The sequence below is a fragment of the Peromyscus leucopus genome, chromosome 8b, assembly GCF_004664715.2.
Source record: "Peromyscus leucopus breed LL Stock chromosome 8b, UCI_PerLeu_2.1, whole genome shotgun sequence".
NCBI classification, from domain to species: Eukaryota; Metazoa; Chordata; class Mammalia; order Rodentia; family Cricetidae; genus Peromyscus; species Peromyscus leucopus.
The window spans coordinates 41,330,514-41,353,169 of NC_051086.1; the positions used below are offsets into that span (position 1 = coordinate 41,330,514).

Sequence of the window (22,656 nt, forward strand, 5' to 3'; positions counted from 1 at the left end):
AATAAAACCCACTGGATGAAGAGCTGCGTCGCTAATTAATTTATTAATATTTCTAGTTAAAATAAATGTATATATTTTAATTTAAAGAAAATATTAAAAGGTTTTATGGAGACAAGGTCTTGGGCTGGTCCTGAACTCCTGCTCCTCTGGCCCCTCCATGACACTCCCCCCAATATGACATGTGCCATCGAGATGAGACAGAATGCTAACCCAGAATACAGCATGACAAAGAGATGACAGGCGTGTGCTACCAACCCCAGGACATGACAGGCATGTGCCACCAACCCCAGGAGATGATTGACAGGCGTGTGCCACCATCCCCAAAGAAAACATAAAAATTGACAGGTGTGTACCACCATCCCCACCTACTCCTGAAGACTTTAAAATCACCCATTTATCCAACCAACAAGAGTGCATTGCTGAATGCCCGGGGTCCTTTCAGGCATTAGGTACATCAACACTGTGTGGTGGTGTGGACTGCCTCATTTATTGATTAGTGCCTCATTTAACTAATATTTTCAAAATAATACGATCTGTGTGTATAACTTTCATAAAAACTCAGAGGAGGAAATAAAACATTGACAATCTACATCTTTTGAAATACCCATGGTTCTGTGCTCCAGAGCCAAGCACCTGTGTCCCTTGAGATTGCCTATGTGTCTCCACTTACAAGGTTGACAGTTGGATTCTGGTGTATCCTCCATCTTGGTTCTTTCTGTGACTACTTTCACAGTTAATGTTCATCCCAGGAACCTTAAAAACTTTTTTTGAGGAAAACATGTTGAAATCTTGTAATTATCTATTGCCACGGTATTAGGGTGTTATTATGTCTGGCCTAGAAGCAGCTGTGGTTCACGTAGTTGCTCACAGTTTGGGGTGAATACCATCCAGACCTAAGACCTCAGTGCTGGAAGAGAGGGAATAAATGGAGTCTGCACAGCGGGTCATGGACTCATTCTCCCTGTCAGCTGCAGAAACAAACCGACAGAACCTTTTGTTCAGGTCAACACCAGCTGGACACGGAGACAGGAGACAGGAGGGTCCTGGGGTTTACAAAGTCAGCCATGAGCCAGAGCCAGCCAAAGGGACCTGGGACATGGCGGTGTGCAGTTAGACTCCTCAGGCATCAGGCCTCCCAGGTAAAGGTGTGACAGGGAGAGAGGTTAACAAGGAGCTGATGGCCAAGGTTCAGTCAGGTCACCACAGGGCAAGAAGGAGAGATTAGGTGGGCACACGTCACCTCTAAGAAGGAAGTAGGTGTATATATGAGTGGGAGGAGATAGCCATAAAGGCTTGTGATATGGCTCAGCAAATAAGGGGATTTACTAATGACCTAAGTGTGATCCCTGGGCCCCATATGATAGAAGGAGAGAACTCCCACAAATTGTCCTCTGACCTCCACATGCCCACCACAGCACATGTATATACACAGAAAGCACACACACACACACACACACACACACACACACACACACACACACACACACAATTTAATATAAAATTTAAAAAAAAAAAAAACAACCAAAATCATAAGGTGTCAGTCAGGGAGTCAAGTCATTCTAGTCCCCACATCTTAAGCTCATGTGAAAAACTGATTTACATTTAAAGGAGTGATTGCCACCATGAATTCTCATTGACATTATTAGTAACTTAACATCTGACCTTGCTCTAACAACGCCTGACTCCTGTGAGGCTGCCAGCGTCCTCTAATCTGCTTTACCATCATGGATCCAAAGCAACTGTACCAATGGACATGGGCTGGAGCCTTTGAAATCATGAGCCAAAACAAACATTTCCTTACTAAATCAAACATCTCAGGCATTTTATCACAAGGCTGGAAAGCTAATTTGTTCATAGACATGCTAACTTCCTACAGTACCAAAAGTTCCACCCAGAATATCTAGCTACAGAAGCCATATTTGTACATGTAACTTTTCCTCTCTAAATGCAGGGCATAGGAGAGTCCTTTCTGACCTGGTCAAAAAACACTGATGATGAAGACATTGAGCGTAGCTCAGAGAGTGTCAAGCACTAAGGTCAGGGGCACAGCGTCTCTCTTGCTGGTTTTCACTTCTCAAGGCTGGCTTTCACTTCTCACTGCTCTAGAAGCTTCTAGATAATTAGAATGGTCTAGGGGTTTGGAACTAGTGAAAAGAAAAGGAAGAAGAGGTATTTAATTTGATGCTAAAAAGAGAGAGAAGCATCACTTAGAAAAAATGAATTGAATTGAATGGGTTTACAAGAGCAATTAATTTACTAATTTCCTGCAAATTTATAATACTTTTTTCTTTTTCTTTTCTTCCTCCCTCCCTCCCTCCCTCCCTCCCTCCCTCCTCTCTCTCTCTCTCTCTCTCTCTCCCTCCTTCTCCCTCTCTCTCTCTCTCTCTCTTTCTTTTTCACAGAGTATAACTATGTATCCCAGACTGGACTGGAACTTGCAATATAGACCAGGCTGGCCTCACACCCACGAAGATCTGCCTGCTTCTGACTCCCAGCTGTTGGGAATTCAGTTGTGCGCCACCACACCCAGCTATATGTAAATTTATAAATGCTATCAGCAGGTGGTGACTTTAGGTAAATACGTTTGGTTTTAAAGGGAAGGAAGTTCTAAAACTCTAGATAGGCACAAGGAATGATGATTTGACAGACGGAGTTACAGCTAAGTGTTTTTTAGAATTGTAATCCTATGATCTCATCAACAAATGGGTGTTTGTTTGCTTGCTTTACTAATTAGATGCATACCATTGACTAAATCTCAATACAGCTTTGCCAGTGTGAGGGCAGAGGAGGAGATTTTTCTAAAAGTCAGATTCATTTCCTAAAAGCCCTGACTGTCTCAGAACACACATCAACGCTGTTCTTATTTCTGACTTGGTCTGGGAAACCCAGAGTCTGGTTGTTGGGAGAATCATCTTCTGGCATATTCACCTTGTTTTGTCTTTTCTATAAAGAATTTGGTGATGGCTCGATCCTGTTGCTGCATTGTGGGTGTATTTCTGTAGCATGGAGATGCTGTCACAAACACTGCCTAGCAGCATCTTCCAGGAGAAGGGTAGATAACACTGCAATTTTATTAGTGTTTGTTGGCATTACAAGGGTAGGCTAGGACAAAATGTCTGCTATCAGTTTAGAACCGTTCTCGAGCAAATGAGTCAAACCACTGATTAAATTAAAACAAAGACACATAGAAGAAGAATGCCTAACCTAGGACTCAACAGCTATTCCTTTCAAGACTGCCACATCTCGAAATTAGCAGATAATTTGTTATTGTCTTCATGAGCCACTTGGTGCATAATTAGAAAATCTCGATTTTGAATACCCCGTGTTGAATTCACAATGGAGAAGAGAGAACTTCAGAACAATTAGACCCTGCAGACAATTGGATGTGGTCCCCAAAGGTCTGCACTTCCTTTTCTTCTCCCCTGTGGAGCCAGGTCTGGGGGAGCAGCTGCCTGTACAGTTTAGAATCCTTATCTCCATCCACTATACACACGCACGAGCCTTCTAAAAGGCCCTGCTTACCACCGAAGGTGGAGGCAGACGGCTTGCATAACTCACCAGGGTCCTTGACCGGGCTTAGCAGAGCACTGGGTGTGAACCCAGGTCTAGCTCAGCTTTGAAGCCGCTGCTTTTCACCATGGACCTCTGAGGAACATTATGGAAATCGCAGGTGCTGCAGTTGTGGAAACAAACTCTATCCTCCAAAGAAAGTGGATACATGTTAGCTATTCAAAAGATACCAGGACTGCCATGCAGCCCGGAGCTAGTAAAAAAACACACATAGAGACCAGACATCAATCCCCAAATCAGAGTGGTGAACCCGGTGGGTGTGGAGAGAGCATCCTCTACATGGAACTGGGGAGTTTGGGGGTATGGCTCCCTGGGCTGGTACTTCCCATCACCATATTCATCTGGAAGATGTGCTTTTCAGACAAATTTCACAACCAAAAATTTTTGAAGAAATTTTATTTCTAAAAGCCAAAAAAATAAACTTACGTAATACTCTGTGATCTTCTGTGGGGCTGAATTTTGTCTTGTTTCTTTTGAGAATGTCGTGTCTTGTTAGAGAAACCACCTTCAAAACCCCCTGAGGTTTCTCTCAATTTCATTTTCACTCTTAGCCCAAGTAGGGGAAGGTGTGTTAGATGGAAGGACTTTTTTCCTGGTCTCTGTGAAGGGCTCCTTATTTGGACAAGTTAGTAATAGGTCAGTTTGTGAATGAGCACTGAGGGTGTGAGCTAAGTGAGATCATCCAGCCATAAAATGACAAATATCTCGGTCCCCTTATGCAAGGTAATCTAGAGTCAATCATGAGCACAGGAAGAATGGTGAGGAGCGGGCAGAGTTTGTTTAGTGGGCGCTGAGCTTCGGTTGGGTAAGAGAGGGAAAGAGCTTTCGAGAAAACCAACACATTATACATATCCTCAATGCCATTGAACTGTACACTTAGATTTTAAACTGTACGCTTCAAATTCAAATTTTAAATATTAAGATGTAAGTACATTTAAAGTTGCAAATTTTGTAACGTACATCTATCACAATTTTTTTAAAGATTAGGAGAAAAATGTAGGGTACAGTTGCTTAAATGCAAACAAACTGAAGTCCTAAAAACAATCAGGAAGGGACTTTACTGAGTCAGTGGCTGTTGCCTCTGAGTTGGTGGTGAGAGATGGGGTGGGGTGGGGGAGGGTGGGGGGACTGGGGTGGGGAGGCTGGAAAGAGAGGGAGAGGGAGAGGGTACGGGAGGGGGAAGCAGAGGGAGAGAAAGAGACATTCAGTGGCCCAGGAGCGCACTGACCAAGGAGCTGGACTGAGCACTGGGTGTGGCTCCCCCTAGTGGCACAAAGGTGGAACCAAAGAGTACTGGGGACACGTTGAAAGGAACCCACTGATGTTCTGGAGCAGTGGAACACAGACCAAGGACCTAAAGGAGTGAGGATATCCGGGGTATGGATGCCAGTGAACTAATGCAAGATCAGAGAAGACAGGACACAGATGGACAGGCAGGTGAAGAGAGAGGCAACTCAGAATAAGACCTGGACCCAGGCAGCCTGACCTTGAGGTGGCTTGTGGGGCTGAGGAGGGAGCAGGGAGGGCAGAGTGGGTATCCAGGCACAGCCAGGCTGCGTGGGATCAGGCACACCATCAGAGAGAAAAGATCCTGAGAAAGTGCAAATTCCAATTAGATCCTCTTCTCCCTAGAGAGCTAAAAAGTGCCAGGGAAGCGTTCTCACACATCACACTTAACATTGCAATTCATCTCATTTCTGTCCACCGCTTACCTAGATGGGTATCCATGAGGGAATTTTGTGTATTTTCGAGAACAGTGGGGCCAGCGAGGTGGCTCGGTGGGTAAAGGCACTTGCTGCCAAGCCTGATGACCTGGATTTGAGCCCCTAACACACATGGGGGGAAAGAGAACAGACTCTTACAAGTTGTTCTCTGACTTCTCTATGACACATGTGCCATGGTACACACATGCCTACACACACACACACACACACACACACACACACACACACACACACACACACACCATAAACTCCATTTTGGTTTTTTTTTGGTTTTCTTGTTGTTGTTTTTGTTTTTGTTTGTTTGGTTTTGGTTTTTCGAGACAGGGTTTCTCTGTGTAGCTTTGCGCCTTTCCTGGATCTTGCTCTGTAGACCAGGCTGGCCTCGAACTCACAGAGATCCACCTGCCTCTGCCTCCCAAGTGCTGGGATTAAAGACGTGCGCCACCACCGCCCAGCTCCATTTTGTTTTTAAAAGAATAATGCTACAGCTCTCAGTCCCAGCCTACAAATGTGGGAGGGAAAACAGTTTAAGTCCAGTAACTGTAAAACTAGCAGTGAGCTCACCTGCCCGATGCTCACCCCCACCCCCACCAGAAGCATGCTGTCTGCCACACTTCTCATTAGCCTCCTAGGTGCAGAAGTCTGGCTTCAGGTGAGGCCCGAGAGCAGCAAGTCCAGACATTTGCCTGATATATTTCACTGTCTCCTATTTGGTCAGAGAGAACGATGCTACAGCGTGTGTCTGAGCGATGGAGATACAGAGCAAGAACATCTGTACTGTCTAGAACAGCACAGACGGTCACCCTTGAACTCTCCCCTAGACAGCGCCTTTGATAAACTGTGTTGATTATGCTTGTCCACTTCCTTATTTATCCTGCTGTTATTTGTTCAACAGCCATATGTCTCCATCATTCTGTAATGTTCTGGGGGTAAAAGAAGTTGATGTGAAACCTCCCAGGACTAACACGGCTAGACTCTAATTCATCCTTCTCTTCATATTGCAATTTCTTTTATTTTTCTTCAATTACATGTAGTTGCTATATTGCAAACCTCTATTAAGCATGTGGTACCTATTTAACACTCTGAAGAACCTTAGAGAACTTTAACACCATCATCCTTGGATGTGAGATGAAATACAGCACCAGGACACAGGCACAGTCTGCCCCAAACTATTCAGTTTGTAGCCAGGATCTACTTTGCTCCCCCCTAAGCCTTCTGCTCCTGCTTTCTTCTCTGATGTCACATCTTGAATGTCTTTTGTATTTAGCTCTGAGGAATCTGCTTCAATTATCCACTTAACCCTGAGACAGATGGCCTCAAGAGCACTTTGACACTTTGCCCCACTAAAGCCCCAAGCCAAGGTTTATCTCATAATAAAGCTCAGCTGCCAGGTCCTGAGTCACCAGCCTGCCCACTCCTTGCAAGCTTATCTGCTACTGTTTGCCAGGGTCAGCCTTCCCAGAGACTTCTTAGTCATCTGAACATAGCCAGCCCCTCTGCCCAGGACACTTTGGGGCCACACAGCCTGGAACAGGGGCTTTCTCTGTGCCAGCTTGTCCTCGCCTTTCCTGTCTTAGCTCGGAGGCCTTTGAGTTCCAGCCACCGGGGCTTCATGTTAGAGTCCTGTGCTATGCTCCCACAGACCCAGTAAGGAGCATTTCTCTTAGTCAGCACTTGTCCTTGTTACCCTGAGTCTGAGTTGGTCTCCACCAGCTGAGCACAAAGCTCCTGAAGGAATGAGATCCAATTTTCAGCCTTCTCTTTGTGCCTTAGTACCCAGCTCGGCCTCTGAGACTCCCAACAAATACACCCATGCTGGAGACAGGATGTATGGATGAACGTGGCAGAAGCATGCCAGTCACCAAACGAACAGACCCCTGGCAGAGTCAGGAGTGCTCAGAGGACAGACATTAACCACCTCACCATGCTCACCCTGGTCCTGCCTCCTCTTGGGACCGAGTCACAACACACCCTCTACAAAATTACTTTATTCCAAGTCTCAACCTTTCCCATTCAACGGGTGCAGTTTTCACGGGCTGGACTTGTTCATTCCAGAGGCTGAAGAGCTGGCTCCGTGGTCAAGAGGACTTGCTGCTGCTCTTGCAGAGGACATGAGTTCTGTTCCCCGCACCCATGTCAGGTGGCTCGCAAGCACCCGTAACTCTAGCTCCAGGGGATTCTATGCCCTCTTCTGGCCTCTTCAGGCGGTAGGGCACTTGTTATACTGTTCTCATCCGTGCTGGGCCACCCCCCAGTCATTACCATCCACATCATTCCACGCATCTTCCCTTGAAGTGGTAGTTTATTTCTGAAAGCAGAAAAATCTCAAGTTTAGAGAAAGAAAGACTAAGGGGGAAAATGAGTATTTTGTGTAAGATTTTTTTTTTTTAAATAATGATTACAGCAGGAAAAGTCCATGATGCCATTCAGTAAGTTGTGGGAAGAAGGAGAGCAGGTGTTCTCCACACTGGCGTGAGGGACTCCTAAGAGACAGGCTCACTTCTGAATTTGCCCTATTATGAGGTCTATGACCCCAAGCCAGCTTCACGTGTAATGTTATGAGCTGACAGACTTGAGAGCTAGTGCTGAGTCCACACATTCAAACTCTGTCAGCTTCTGTTCATTTTAAATTTAGAGTTCATTTACGTATGTGTGTGTGTGTGGGGGGGTGCTTCAGCCCACCCATGGAGGCCAGAAGACAACTCTTATTAGTCAGTGGTCTTCTTTCACTGTGTGAGTCTGGGGGATCAAACTCAGGTCAGCAGGCGAGCATCTTTGCCATCTTGTGGGCTTTAAATATTTTTGAGGTGGAGGGGAAATGTTGGTTGTTTTTTACTCTTTGGGCTCTTTTGCTCTTTGGGGGTCTGCCAAAGATCCAAAAGAGTTAAAAAAGAACCAACAACATTTTGGCATACTAATATAAGACTCGAATTTCCATAGTGCCTGAGAAAGCTTAAAAAAAAAAAAAAAAAAAAAAAAGAGGGTATGTCTCCTTTAAAAGTTTCTGCCTGCTGGTGAGCCCATATACAGCCAATATGTTAAGTAAGAACAAAACTTTGTTTTTACTTAGTTTTTTTGTTCTGTGGCAGTGCAAGCATTGGCATTCTAGAACTCTAGGAAGGTTGAATACAATTCCTGGGCATGTACCTCCAACCAGCCACAAGCTGTAGGCTTGGATTTCATGGCCTGAGAGCAGGCAGAGCCAGCGAGAGCCATTCAGAGGATCCAGATGTAGCTTAGCAGTTTTAAGTTTGCTCATACAGTTAGAAAAGACTGGAGAAACACAGTAAAAGAGGCCCAGACAGAAAAAAACCTCTAAACAGGTTCCAGTGTGTTTTACAATGTGCATAGGCTTAAGAAAGAAAGAATATGGGTATAGACAGTCATAGAAAGAAATAAATGGTTTAAAATAATAATAAAGTCTTTAAAGAGAGAGTGAAAGTAATATAAAAGAAAAAAACACATAAGACGGGAAACACACAGGGAGTCTGGATCCTATATAGTACTGTGTTAATTTTGAATTTTTGAATGCTGATATGCAAATAACAGCTGCTAAGAGACACCAGACTGAAAGAGAGACTGATGTGATAAGCCAGCCTAAATATTTTAAGAATGCATTAACTTTAAAATGGAACTCAAAAAATATATTTGTCAAGTGGAAATCAAAAATGCTTTGGAGAAGAGTTTTTGCTTTTGTTCTCACAGGAAACAAGAGGTTGTAGATTCCTTCAGGAATGAGATGGGTCAGGTTTGATCAGGGGAGACCTCCTGAATTTTGACAGGCAAAATATATATCAACAAAGGTTACTGCTGGTCTTCCCAGGACTTGGCCATTGTCTCAATTTTCCTGGGAACCCCCCAAAGATGCTTTACCCACAAACAAAAGGAAGCAGTTTGGAGAACATGGCACCCATGTTCCCAAGAGGGATGTGGGAGGCTTTGGGTTATTTGGTGGATTATGGATGTTTGTTATCATTTAGGGGAATATAGTATATTGATACAAATTTAAAGTTATTTTTGTTATACTGTATGTATGTTTCTACTCTTATTTAAGGTATTATACCTATGTAGTTTATTTAAAAATGTAAGGTTAAAATACTAGTTTTTGAAAGCTATTATTATAAAATATTTAGAATAATCAAGAAACACAGGTGAGTAGTTAGTCATTTATAACAATCAAATGTGTAGATATGTTAGGCATGTTTTCAAGATCATACAGAGATATATTTTAGATAAATAAATAGTCTTCAAACATTTCAGAGACCTATAGAATATGACCTTTAAAATGTTTTGTTAACCTAGGACTCTTCATGACAATGAGTCACATCTGCTCCTGGGAGCACCAATTTACTTCATTGTGGTAAGATTAGCCATTTCGGCAAGAAACTGTTTTTGCTTTGACTGCTTGACTATGTGTTGTGCAGGCTAGACACACAGGACCCACAGGATCCACAGGAAAGTGACTGTTGAACTTTGCCAAAACAAGGTGAGACAGTCCTTTAAATTTTCTGCTTCACTGAAAGTCTGCCAGATACTCTAGGCCTGTAGGCTGGAGATGGATGCCCCAACATTGCAGAGGAACTTTGGGTGACTGTCCAGGCAAGCAAATGTCTCTGTTGTTAGGCAATTTTAATTACTCCTGAGATCTTTGATGGAGTTAAAGATTAAATAATTAGAGTTTCAGTTTTTCTTATTATGATAGAAAGTAAGCTAGGTATAAAACTTTGGACTCACTACGATAAGATAGATACTGTGGTATTTTCTCTGAATGTGATAAATACAAATGGACTGAATATTGTAAATGTAATTCTTACTTGATAACCATTTTTGTTGTCTGTAGTTTTACTATGTTAAAGTTAAAATCTTTCATTTTTATTTAGACAAAAAGTGGGAGATGTAGACTATTATTTTAAGATGTGTTACATTTGTTGATGCTGTGGAACATTTATTTAATGATGCAAAGATGTGTTGCATTATTTTATGTTGCATTTGTTTAATTCTGTGAAGCTGTGTTACTTTGCCTGTCTAAAACACCTGATTGGTCTAGTAAAGAACTGGACGGTCAATAGCAAAACAAGAGAAAGGATAGGTGGGGCTGGCAGGCAGAGAGAATACATAGAAGGAGAAAAAGAAGGATCAGGAAGCAAGAGAGATTGAGGAATGAGAAAAGAAGGGGCCAGCCACCCAGCCAGACACAGAATAAGAAGGAAAGAAAAGGTATACAGAAATAGAGAAAGGTAAAAGCCCAGAGGCAAAAGATAGATGGGATAATTTAAGAAAAGCTGGCTGGGAAAAAGCCGAGCTAAGACCAAGCACTCATATAATAATAAGATCTGTGTGGTTTATTTGGGAGCTGGGTGGCAGGCCCCCCAAAGAGCAAAAGAGTGAATAAAACAACCAACAACAGGGCAACTCAGCTGACCTTGATGTACTTCTATTTTCCTGACTTTTGGGGGGCTGAGCCAGGAAGACAGAGCGTTCAAAGTCAGACTGGATGGCAGAGTGAGTTCAAAACCAACCTGGACTGCAGAGTGAATTCAAACCCAGCCTAGGCAAATTTAATAGAACCCTGTACCAAAATAAAAGATAAAAAAGAGGACTGGGCATGTTCCTCAGTGGTAGGGCTTGCCTGGCTTACGTGAGGCTCTGGGTTCGATCCACACTACAAAACAGAGCAAACTTCAATCACTTCTAATGTTAGTTAGGATGGTGTAAATGCTGCGTTATATAAAATGTTAATATTTATCAAACAAAGCTGGTGGAAGAAGGAATAGAAAAGGAGCTGCTGGGTCTCTGAGGAAGTGACAGTCACTGGTCTTGTTGCTGTCACCAGGAGTGGTTGGTTCTTTTTGGCTGCTGGATCTGGGCCAGCCCAGGAGATAACACCCCCCAGGGCCTGCTCCCCTGCTTATGGGTTTCCTTCCTTCTGTGCAGACCGCTAGGGCAATAGGAGCTGCTGCCACCGGCCAGGGCCATGGCCACCGCGCCGGGGGAGCGGCTGCGAGAAGAGGCTCGGTGCTCGGTGTGCCTGGACTTCCTGCAGGAGCCCATCAGTGTGGATTGCGGCCACAGCTTCTGCCTGCGGTGCATCTCCGAGTTTTGCGAGAAGTCGGACAGCGCTCAGGGCGGCGTCTACGCCTGTCCCCAGTGCAGGAGTCCCTTCAGGCCCGCCAGCTTCAGGCCCAATCGGCAGCTGGCCAGTCTGGTGGACAGCGTGAGGCAGCTGGGGTTGGGTACAGGACACCCCGGGACGCGCCAGTGCGCGCGGCACGGCGAGGACCTGAGCCGCTTCTGCGAGGAGGACCAGACGATGATATGTTGGGTCTGTGACACTAGCCCCGAACACCGGAGCCACCACACTGAACCGCTGCAGGAGGCTGCCAGCCGCTACCAGGTGAGACGCTGCTCAGGTCCCAGTGTGGAAAATGGGAAGACACTGGGACAGGCTGAGCTGGGAATGTGAAGGGACATAGTCCAAGCAGATCCAAAAGGTGCTACGGAGTCTCTTAAGTAACTCCCAAGCGCCTCCCTTCCCTGGTCTCCTCCCCATCCTTACTAGCTCACACTCCCCGAAGCTGCGAAGCTGCGGTGGCTTTTGCCCCTGGGAAGGGCCTTTGCTAAGCCCAGCCTCTGATCACAACGGGCCTCCTGCAGCGGGTGGCTCGCCCCCTGCCGAGAGCACACACGCCCTGTCTATAAAGAGGGGCTCCCTAGTGCTTCTAGCCTTAGTGTGTATTATGCCGGCAACCGCAACCGCAAAAGGCTGCACTCTTATCTTCCTCCACATTTGCCCGACACGCTTTAAGTACATTTAACTCTCCAAGTTCCTGAGCAACCTTTACCAGGGATGCCAGTGAGGTCTTCCTTCCGTTGGCAAGCTTAACCACCCTGTTGTAAGGAGCACTCGCTTTCTTAAGGAGATTGCTAGTTTGTTTTCTCTAAAATTAAAAATCTGGGTATTTGCCTCAACTCGTTGGAAATATCCCTCATGATTTTACCGCTTGCTTCCTCTTGATTTTATAAAAATTCAGGCATGGGGTATTTTTTAAAATCAGATTTTAAAATTATGATCCTACCTGCTTACGTCCTGAAAACGTCACACAGAGCTTGGCTAGTGTTTTCCATAAATATTATGTGGGGGGGGGGTTGTTTTTTTTCTTTAATTAAATGCCAAACAAATACCCTCTAGACCTCCCAGCCAATCAGCGGCAGCTGCCTAAGGCGTGCCCGGCTCTTATCCTAACCAAACACAGATCCCGCAGAATCCGCCCTGTCACTGCTGTCCCCAGGCCTGCCCTGCTGTTTGTCGCCTCCGTGGTGTGGCTCGTGCTTTCTTTGGGCTGACAGAGCAAAGTGTTCCAAAGGCAAAGCAAATCCCACCGCAGCCTGGTCGGTCAGGCACCACCACGAGTTCCAAGGCTGTTTTAAGTGCACGTTCTACACAGCGCTATCGTGACCCCCATTCAAGCGTGAACCATGTGTATGTAGGATTTACTGAGTAACTTTTATGGTGGGGCCCGTATGTTTTCCTTCCCAAAGCGTATTTGTGTATGTGTTCACTGTAATCAAGCACACACACGCGCCTCCCCGCGGTCCTCTTGCTGGAAGGAGGCAGTGTCTCTTGCACCCTCCTGGGCAGGGGCGCTTGCTGGCAACATGGCAATCTGAGTTTGATCCCTAAACCCACGTGATGGAAGGATAGCTGGCTACTGTGAGTAGTCTCTGACCTCAATTTGTGTCTCTGGCACTCTTGTGGGGGCACACACACACTTACACACACACACACACACACACACACACACAACACACACAAAATGTAAAAAGAAATAAGCTCTTAAGTAATAAATAAGAAATATCATCATACCTCAGTCTGTCAGTAGTAGATGGCAATTCTACTACATCATAGGTTTTTTTTTCCAAATTGGCTTTATATTTTATACGACTATGTATCATGTATATATTTATACAGCTATTTATCAAAATGCAACCATTTATCCTCATAATTGTATTTCTAACCTTTAAGTATACTACAACACCTTATTTGTATTCTATTGTTACTTTTCACCTCACATTTTAACATTTTGTTTTACTATTGGAAAGAGTGACATAATGAGAAACTTTCAGGCGCATCTTGGTGTCTGGCACCAGACAAGGTGTCGGCTGAATCTAGTGAGTACTGAGTTAGGTCAGTGAGGGACTCCCAGGCTGCTCTTTGTACTTTACATCTAAGAAAACTAAAGGCCCGAGAGGGTGCATCTACAGTGATCCCGTGTTGTCTTCCCAACAGAGGATGCTCCAAGCCGCTTTGGAACTTGTGAGGAAGGAAATGGAGGAGGCTCTGATGCAGGAGACCAACGTCGGGAAGAAGACTGTCATTTGGAAGGTGAGAACAGAACTGTGGCTTCAGGGAGCTTTCAGGCCAAGGGTGTGAGACATTCTTCCATCACACTCTCTCACACTCATGTTCTGACTCCCCATCTCCTCCAGAAAGCACCACACTGCCCTCCTGGGTCACTTTCTAATCCTGTTGATATGACCTGACTTATAAATAAGTTGCTTTGCCCTCTGAATCTTAACTGTCAAACTCACTGCTATAAGTCAGTCACCTCAATCCATGATTCATAAATAGAACTGTGAGATGAATGAAAATCAGTGCTATACAACATGTATAACAGAGAACAGAGAACAGCAACCACCCTATACACAGAAGGACAATCAGCCGTCTGCAGTCTCATATCCATGCATTCCTCTTCCGCACCTCACCCAGCCCTTTTTCTTTCTTGTGCATCTCATTTGCACATCTGTGGAGGCAGCCTTTCGGAACCTGGATTATCCCCAGTTGAGCCACAAATTGAAGCATGCTGCCGCCACCTACTGGGCAGTCAGGAACGCTGCAGAACACTGTGGCAGGGGTGTCCAACCTTTTGACACTGAGACGTAATAACACTGTCATCTGCAAATGTGTTGGGCTGCATTCACAGCTGCCCCAACACACACGCAGTTGGCCCATGGGCTGTGGGCTGGACACACCTGCTACAGTGTACAACATTCTCCCCACACCTGTGACACAGCTGTCTGGTCAGACTCTCAATGGTGTCAGACTGTGAAACTTAGAAATCATGGGCATGTTACGTATGCAATGTGTTGTGTGATATCCAAGATATATTCTTATTTTTCTCCTTCTGCAAATAGCCTTCTCTATTCTTTTTTGTATTGTTCTGGATCTTCCCTTCTTGTTTTTGCTGAAAGTACAGTCCTTTATAGACAGATTATTTCTCCCATAAGAACTGTTTGTTTTTTCCTACATTTTTCTTCTGGGATAAGTCTTATTCCATTCAAATCACAGTGTCCAATATGGGTGAAATTAAACATTGGTTCTCAAATTAATAATATTCAGGTTTATAATCCAAGTCACTTGCTCTTGATTTTGGCCTGCCCATAGACCTAGGCAATCAGAGTCCCATATCCAAGACCTGGGTCCTCGCATCTAGACCCCTTAATGGCTACACTAACATAGATGTGATGCTAAGATTCCTGTTAAGACAAGTGCTCCTGCATGGGTTACAGTCAGTAACATGTCCACAGGAGACACAGGCAACAAGGGAAGTTTGATAAATATAACTTCTAGAGGGTCTTTCTTCCTGTTTCGGCACTTGTAACTTTCACATGCAGAAGGGTGGGATGAAGGAAGATGGACTGGAAAAGTCTCTCCTCACCATTGCCTCTCATGCCCCTGGTTCAACCCACTGTAACCCCACAGCTACATTCTCAGTCTGGCTCAACAGTAGCATCACCTCCCACATCAGGGAGTGTTGTGGGTATTTAACAGGACTCACCTTTTGGAAATCGGGCATGAAATTCCAATTTACTTGGTTTTAGGAAGTGGCCATGACCATGTGAATGTAGTGATTTAGAAAATGGTGAAAAGAGAGGGCATGGAAACTGGAGGAAGCTGTTGTTTTAAGAGAGAGAACTGTTAATACAGCTGGTTCTAAAAAAAAAAAAAAGTATCCTGTCCTTCAGTGAAACCAGGAAATTATGAACATTAGAAACAGCAGAGAATGCAGGAGGTAGATGCTCTGGGGGATAATTTGCAGCTTACCCTTGCTTTACAGCTGGTTTCCTAAATACTAATTTTGTGAGAACCAAACTGAGATACAGTAACCCATAATGAAATCTATTCCTTGGGCCTCTTTAGGAGTTGTAGACGTTAAAAGTGGAAACCAGGATAATAATCTGAATCTAATGTGCAAGCCAGTGCCTGAGGGACACTTAGCTCCTTCTTGACTGTACAGAAAATGTTAGCCACCATTACCTTGTAGAAAAGAACATTTAGAGGCTGGGGTTCAAGGGCTAAAGTGCTTGTTATACAACCATGTGGACCCGAATTTGGATCCCCAGCACTCACATCAAAAGTTTGAGGTGGCAAAGCATTCCTGTGACCTCAGTGTTGGGGTTGGGGGAGCAAAGATGGGCAGATTCCTGGGGTTGCTGGCCAGCCTAACCTAAACAATGAGCACAGGGTGCAGGGAGAAAGCCTGTCATTAAAAATGAGGTGGAGGTGGAGAACAATGGAGGTAAATACCTAAAGTAAATCTCTGGCCTCTGCATATGCACCCACAGGTGAACACACCTCTACACACACACACACACACACACACACACACACACACACACACACACAAGAGAATATCTGTTTTTACTCTCAAGTTTTTCACAGTTACAAATCCAGGTTTCTATAATCTCTCTGTTGTTTTTAGTAGATACAGTGGCTGGTAGAATAAACAGTAACTAGTATTGTGTGATGGCTGGACACTGTTCACAGCTGGACCAAGGGTCATTGACCTCCCACCCCACCCCACATTTCTGTTCTGTTTTACATATGATACTGAAGCTTGTATCTAGAAATGCTTGCCTTCAAATTCACGTCTAATTGAGATCCCGGGTCCAGTGGCCTTTCTCAGATTGTTGCTGTTCCAGCCCCCCAGCCCCCATACCAATGGTACGGGCCCCTGCATGCTGTGAGAACACAGCCAACAGTCAGTTCCAGGGAAAAGCAGAGATGACTCTGGGCATGCGCCCACACTCTCGACTGCCCACACTTGAAATCAGGAAGTCCCCAATTGACGCCTCAAAACATCCTCCATGACCCAGTTTGCCGTGTCTCCCCAGGAGAAAGTGGAGACGCAGAGACAGCGCTTCAGGCTGGAGTTTGAGAAACACAGGGGTTTTCTGGCCCAGGAGGAACAGCTGCAGCTGAGGCGGCTTGAAGAGGAGGAGCGAGCAACCCTGCAGAGGCTGCGTGACTGTCGGAACAGGCTGGTCCAACAGAACAAGGCCCTGAAGGAGCTGGCTGAAGAGCTACAGGAGAGGAGCCAGCGGCCAGCCCTGGGGCTGCTGGAGGTGAGGCAAGCTCTGGAGAACCAGGGCGGGGGCGGGGCGGGGGCGGGGCGGGGCGGGGCGGGGGCGGGGCGGAGGTGGGAAGCAGATGTGAGGCTAAGAGACAGAGTTGAGATCTTGTCATCTGGTTACCAGCACCTAGCCATGCTTGGCATGCTTGCTCTCAGTAGACCAACTTAGAACTGATGCAGAAGGCATGAGAATCTGAGTGGAACCTTAGAGAACCAGGTAGCTCACACTAACACCAAAACTTAATGATGCACACTAAACAATTGAGTGTTTACAAAAAGTTATATGTTGACTAGATTTTAGGTGATTCATATGCATATATAAACACATACACACAAATATATACATATATATAATATATATTTCTTTTAAAAGAGAAAGTGCTGCCAGATATTAATGGCTTCCTTTCTTATCAGTGTAGATCAAATGATCAGCTTTGGTGTGATGGATAAGAATTAGACATTTGGTATTCCCTTGCAAAGGCATTAAGGGTGGCATTTGTGTGTGTTCACCTCAAATAAATTCTTCAGATATTTGATGCCTTCCCCCTAATTCTATCTTCATTAAGTACAGGGTGTAACTCTACCAAAAGAGCCAATTGGCAGAATTGTCTATTCCGAAAACTAAACAGCTAAACTGATGGATTTGGGGGGAACGGATGTAAACTGTGTGCAGGATGATTCTGTTCTGATGGTGACTGATCTTGTCACCTAGACGTTTGATTGTTTAAAGTCTTTGTTTTCCTGTAAAGAGCAGGAGTTCATTTTCTCCTGAAGTTTCATCTTAGGTGTTAGCAACTTTCAAATATTTCTGCTGACATCTTTACTGTGCATCCAGCTTGGCTTCAGAAAGAAGTCAGAGGCCTGACTCATCCCTGTGTGTCTTTCCTTTCCAGGGAGTAAGAGGAGTCTTGACCCGGTATGTTTCATTTCTGAATCAGTGTGGGGTGGCTGGTGTGGGGGAGATAGGCCCCTGCTGACCACACTGACACCCGTGGGCTCTGCATACTTCCAGAAGCAAAGCTGTCGCACGGCTGGAACCAGAGGCCATCCCCTTGGAGCTGAAGACGGTGTGCCGCATCCCCGGGATGAGGGAGATGCTGAAGAAATTCCAAGGTAGGCATCGGGTCCACCGCGCTCCCCTTCACAACAAGAGGGAGAGGCAGAAACAGGCCAAAGGAAGTTAGTTTGGGCCAGAACTGGGAAAGAAAAACCTCCCAATCTCTCTCCGTGTCACCTGTAAAAGTCTCACAATGTGTAGAAAACATAAACTAAGACGAAGGTGTGCGCGAGTGTGCACAGACTCGGCTGTTAGATGCATCTTCTCCTCTCTGGCTCCCAGGCTTCTGTCCTATTCTTACCTGAAGCATGGTTGCATTTGTAGACAGGACCTTGACGTCTGGGCCAGGCTCTCAGTGCAGCTGACTCTGTGGATGTCACGCAATGGTGACAATCAGAGCCCAAAATCCTAGAGATAAAAGTCAGCCAAGACTTATTTGAGAGCGTGCTATCATGAGTGGTCTGTGGGTCCCAGAGCTTTACCTCTGCCTTGGTGCTTGTCATCAGGGATAAGGACAAATAAAGCAAAAATTATCTTTTCTCCCCACTCCCCATTCTCTCACTGACTCCAGAGCCTTTGGTCACCGAAATGTGTTAGACTCTTCCCTCCAACACTTAACCAGTGCCCCAGTGGGTTCCCCAACCAGGAATCTAACCCAATTCCCTTTATGACAAGATCAGTCCAGAGATGGAATCAGGCTGACAGTCCACCCCACAAGACTGACAACCCCCTCCCATGTAGGTTGTGGCCTCCATTTGTAAGGGTTTTGTTTTGTTTTGTTTTGGTAAGCATACAAAGCAATGACTTTCTTTCTTCTGAAAGTGATTTCTATTCTTATTTTCCATATGAGTTGTTTTGCCTGTGCCATGTGTGTATAGTGCCCTTAGAGACCAGAAGAGGACATCAGATCTCCCACACCTGGAGTTATAGATGGTCATGAGACACATCATGGGTGCTGAGAACAAAACCCCAGATTCTCTATAAGAGCACCCTGTGCTCTTAACCACTGAGCCATCTTTCTGTCCCCAGGAGTGGGTTCCTTATGACATTTTCATATATGTGCATCATTGTACTTTGCTCATACTCAACCCCATCACCCTCTGTGGCCCCCTTACCTCCTGTCTGTCTCTGTCCCTCACTCAACCATCACTTTGTTTTTGCTTTTATGTCCTATATCTGGATAGATGATAGATATTTCCCATTACTACTTTCATAGCTCTAGGTCTTCTATTAAGGTTTATGATTTATTTTGAGTTAATCTTTGTGTTAGCTGAATGATAACCATCTAGCTTCATTCTTATGCATGGGAATATGATATCCAGTTTTCCAACACCACTTGCTGAAAAGACTCTTTTCCCCCAATGCACGATTCTGGCATTTTTGTTGAGATTCATTTGGTTGTAGCTGTATGGTTTTACACCTGGGTCCTCTCTTCTATTCCACTGCTCTACAAATCTAGTTTTGTATCAAAACTAGATTGATTTTGTCATTATGGCTCTGTGGTAAAATTTGAGGCCAGGTATTATGACACTTACTCTTTCTGCTCAGGATTGCTTTGAGTTCTCTGGGTCCTATCTGCTTGCTCCCATATGAATTTTAGGATTGATTTTCCTATTTCTAAGATTTCTATTGGCATTTTGATGGGGATCATTGTAATCTGCAGGCTGCCTTAAGTAGCATAACCATTTCATAATAATAATTCTGCCAGTCTGTGGACAGGGAAGTCTTTCTATCTTCTGGTGGTGTCTTTTGATTTCTTCCCTCAGTGCATTAATGTTTTCTTTGTAGAAGCTCTCCCCCTCCCTAGGTAGGTCCATTCCTGGAGTTTTGGGAGGACTTTTATTGTTATTTTTTGTTTTATTTTGGCTTTTTAGAAGCTACCATGGATGGTATTTTTCTTTCTCTCTCATCAAGATCATTGTTTGTAGACAGAGAAGATTCTGATATTTGATGTATGTATTGTAGCCCACTGTTTTGCTGAAAGTGTTTATCATGTCTAAAGTTTTCTGGTGAAGTCCTGAGGGTCTTTTAAGTATATAATTATACTTATATATGTAAGTAGGAAAAAAATTAATTTCTTTCTTCAACTTTGTTCTCTTATTTTTTTATCTTGCCTTATTGCTCTGGCTAAGACTTCAAGCACTACACAGTGAGGACTGTGTGTTTTCTTGTCTCATCCCTGACTTTAAAGGAAAGGCTATGTTTATCTTCTATAACCTTTATTATGTTGAGGTATCAAGAAGGGATGGATATTCAGCATCATTAAAGGTCTTTTCTGTATCTGTTGAGATGATCATGTGTTTCTGCCCTTAGGTTTATTTATGTGTTGGTGTCTTAGTTGAGGTTACTATCGCTGTGACCAAATTCATGGCCAAAAGCAAGTTGGGGAGGAAAGAGTTTATTCAGCTTCTGCTTCCCCATCACAGTTCACCATCAAAAGAAATCAGGACAGAAACTCAGGCGGGACAGGAACCTGGAGACAGCAGCTGATGCAGAGGTCATGGAGGGGTGTTGCTTACTGACTTGCTCAGTCTGCTTTCTTATAGAACTCAGAACTACCAGCTCAGGGATGGCACCATCCACAATGGGCTGGACCCTCCCCCACCAACCACTAATTAAGAAAATGCCTTACAACTGGGTTACTCAGTACTGATTTGTGTACACTGAACCATGTTTTTCATAGCTAGAATGAAACCAACATGGCAATGGAATATGGCATTCTTCATGTGTTCTTAAATTTGGTTTGGAAGTATTTACTGAAATTCTCTACATCCATTTTTATCTGAGAAATTTGTTATTTTCCATTGTGCCTTCTCTGGGTTGGTATTAGGGTGATACTGGCTCCATAGGATGGGTTTGGTAGCATCCTTTCCCTTTCTATTTGTAGAACTGTCTGGGGAGTATAGATGTCGACTTGTCTTTAAACAGCTGGTAGGATGACAGTGCAGTGGGCGGGTCCTGGCCTGTTCTTCGGACTGATCAGCTGTCAGGAGGGTTTCTTCAGACTCCCCTTCTCTGGGTCAATTATTACAATTAATTTGTGAGGCCTGCTTACAGAATACAGGGGAACACCACTCGGCCATTTACTGTGAAGGAGTTTCGGATGGTACAGAGGGACAGGAAGACAGAAATGATGGATAGGGAGCAAGGAGAAGAGGTTCAGCTTCTGCCCCATCCCTACCCCTTCCCACACCAAACTCCTCCTTCCAGGAATCTCTACACATTCTGGTATCTTCCTTTTTATTTAGTTTTTCCTTTGCACACAAAGCAGTGGGTTTAACCGTGTCATTGGGCAATAGAAGTCCCACTGTGTCCAGCAGACTTCTGTGAGGCCCAAATCAAAGCTTTTGCCAGGCTCAGTTTTTCTGGGTGAGAGAAATGAGAAACTGTTTGAGGGTTCTTAGTGGTACCTGAGTTTTCGTCAGCTGGAACGGAAGCTCAGAGGTACTATGCAAGACTAGCGTCCATCCTCAGCACAGTAGAATAAATGAAGAAAGGGAGAAAAGGAGAGAGGGAGGAAGGGAGGAAGAAAAGGGGAGAGAGAGATAAAGTTTTGCTAGATCTTTCTGCTCATTCTCACGCTTGGCAAAACTCCACAGTGGACGTGAAGCTGGATCCCGCCACTGCGCACCCCAGCCTGCTCCTGACGGCCGACCTACGCAGTGTGCAGGACGCTGAGGTCTGGAGGGACGTCCCAAGTAACCCTGAACGCTTTGATATCTGGCCCTGCATCCTGGGCCTGCAGGGCTTCTCCTCTGGAAGACACTACTGGGAAGTCATCGTGGGGGAAAGGGCGGAGTGGGGGCTAGGGGTATGCCAAGACTCACTGCCCAGAAAGGGGGAAACCACACCATCTCCAGAGAACGGCGTCTGGGCCATGTGGCTGCTGAGGGGAAGCGAGTACATGGTCCTGGCCTCTCCCTCCGTGCCTGTGCTCCAAGATGAGCGACCTCGTCGCATCGGGATCTTTCTGGACTACGAAGCAGGCGAAATCTCCTTCTACAACATCACAAACGGGTCTTACATCTACACATTCAGCCATCTCTTCTCCGGCATTCTCAGGCCCTACTTTTTTGTCTGTGACACGACCCCTCTTATCTTACCACCCATGGCAGAAGCAGGGCCTGGAAACTGGACCCCCAGGGGTCTCCTAGATCTCGCTGCTGCTGTTAGAAGTGAGGAACACTGAAACCATCCGGAAGTGCTGTGCTTCACAGGGGTCCTGGACGGATGGGGAGCATGGCTGTGCCCTGCTTCAATAAGCCACACCAATGCCAGCTCTGCAGGCCTGTTCTGTGGAAACCCTCCCATGGGGGCTAAGGAGTGGATCCCTGGTGGTTCACGTGCTGAGAAACCATGTGCAGTGAATGACTTCGAAAAGGCAGCAGGCTCATCAAACTCCACTGCCAGATGTCTCGTCTTCCCTTGGTACATTTTCACAGTAATAAGCTAGAATTAAATGAGATTGTCCTTTCATCCTCAACATGCCGTATAATGGGATGTAGAAGTATCAATTCTACTTGTTTCTGTTTGTTTTGTTTTTGAGACACAGTCTTCCTGTCTAGCCAAGGTTCTCCCCCAACTCTTGCCTCAGTGTCCTGGGCGCAGGTATGTGCCACGATGCTTGGCTGAGAAATGAGATTGCTTCAAAATCAACTGACATTATTCCAGTGAGACCCATAATTCTGAATCTTTTCTGCTTTTCCTTTCTTGATTTCATTCTCTCTCTTTCGTTGGATGTGTCATCCTACTTAGTCTACAGTTCCTTCTAGATTAATAGGTTCAGAATCATTCCTTTCTACGTTTGTATTTCCTAGCACTACAGTCGATTACTTTCCATCTTTTCTGTTTTTTTTTAAGATTTTATTTTTATGTATATATGCATATATGCCTG

General features: G+C 45.0%; 1 protein-coding gene across 1 annotated transcript; it reads left to right on the top strand.

Moving 5' to 3' along the window:
* The first annotated feature begins 11,111 nt into the window (after nt 1-11,111).
* Nucleotides 11,112-22,276, top strand: Trim58 (tripartite motif containing 58). Its single transcript, XM_028857149.2, has 6 exons — nt 11,112-11,688; nt 13,582-13,677; nt 16,467-16,697; nt 17,599-17,621; nt 17,718-17,818; nt 21,362-22,276. Exons 1-6 carry the CDS (start codon nt 11,269-11,271, stop codon nt 21,949-21,951), a joined length of 1,461 nt encoding a protein of 486 aa, XP_028712982.1. The 5' UTR covers nt 11,112-11,268; the 3' UTR covers nt 21,952-22,276.
* Nucleotides 22,277-22,656: the final 380 nt, after the last annotated feature.

Bases quoted from the DNA above. Each gene is read 5' to 3' on its own strand.
- Trim58 (XM_028857149.2), top strand. From the start codon at position 11,269: ATGGCCACCGCGCCGGGGGAGCGGCTGCGAGAAGAGGCTCGGTGCTCG. The intron at 11,689-13,581 runs GTGAGACGCTGC...TCTTCCCAACAG, and splicing joins AGGCTGCCAGCCGCTACCAG to AGGATGCTCCAAGCCGCTTT. The intron at 13,678-16,466 runs GTGAGAACAGAA...GTGTCTCCCCAG, and splicing joins AGAAGACTGTCATTTGGAAG to GAGAAAGTGGAGACGCAGAG.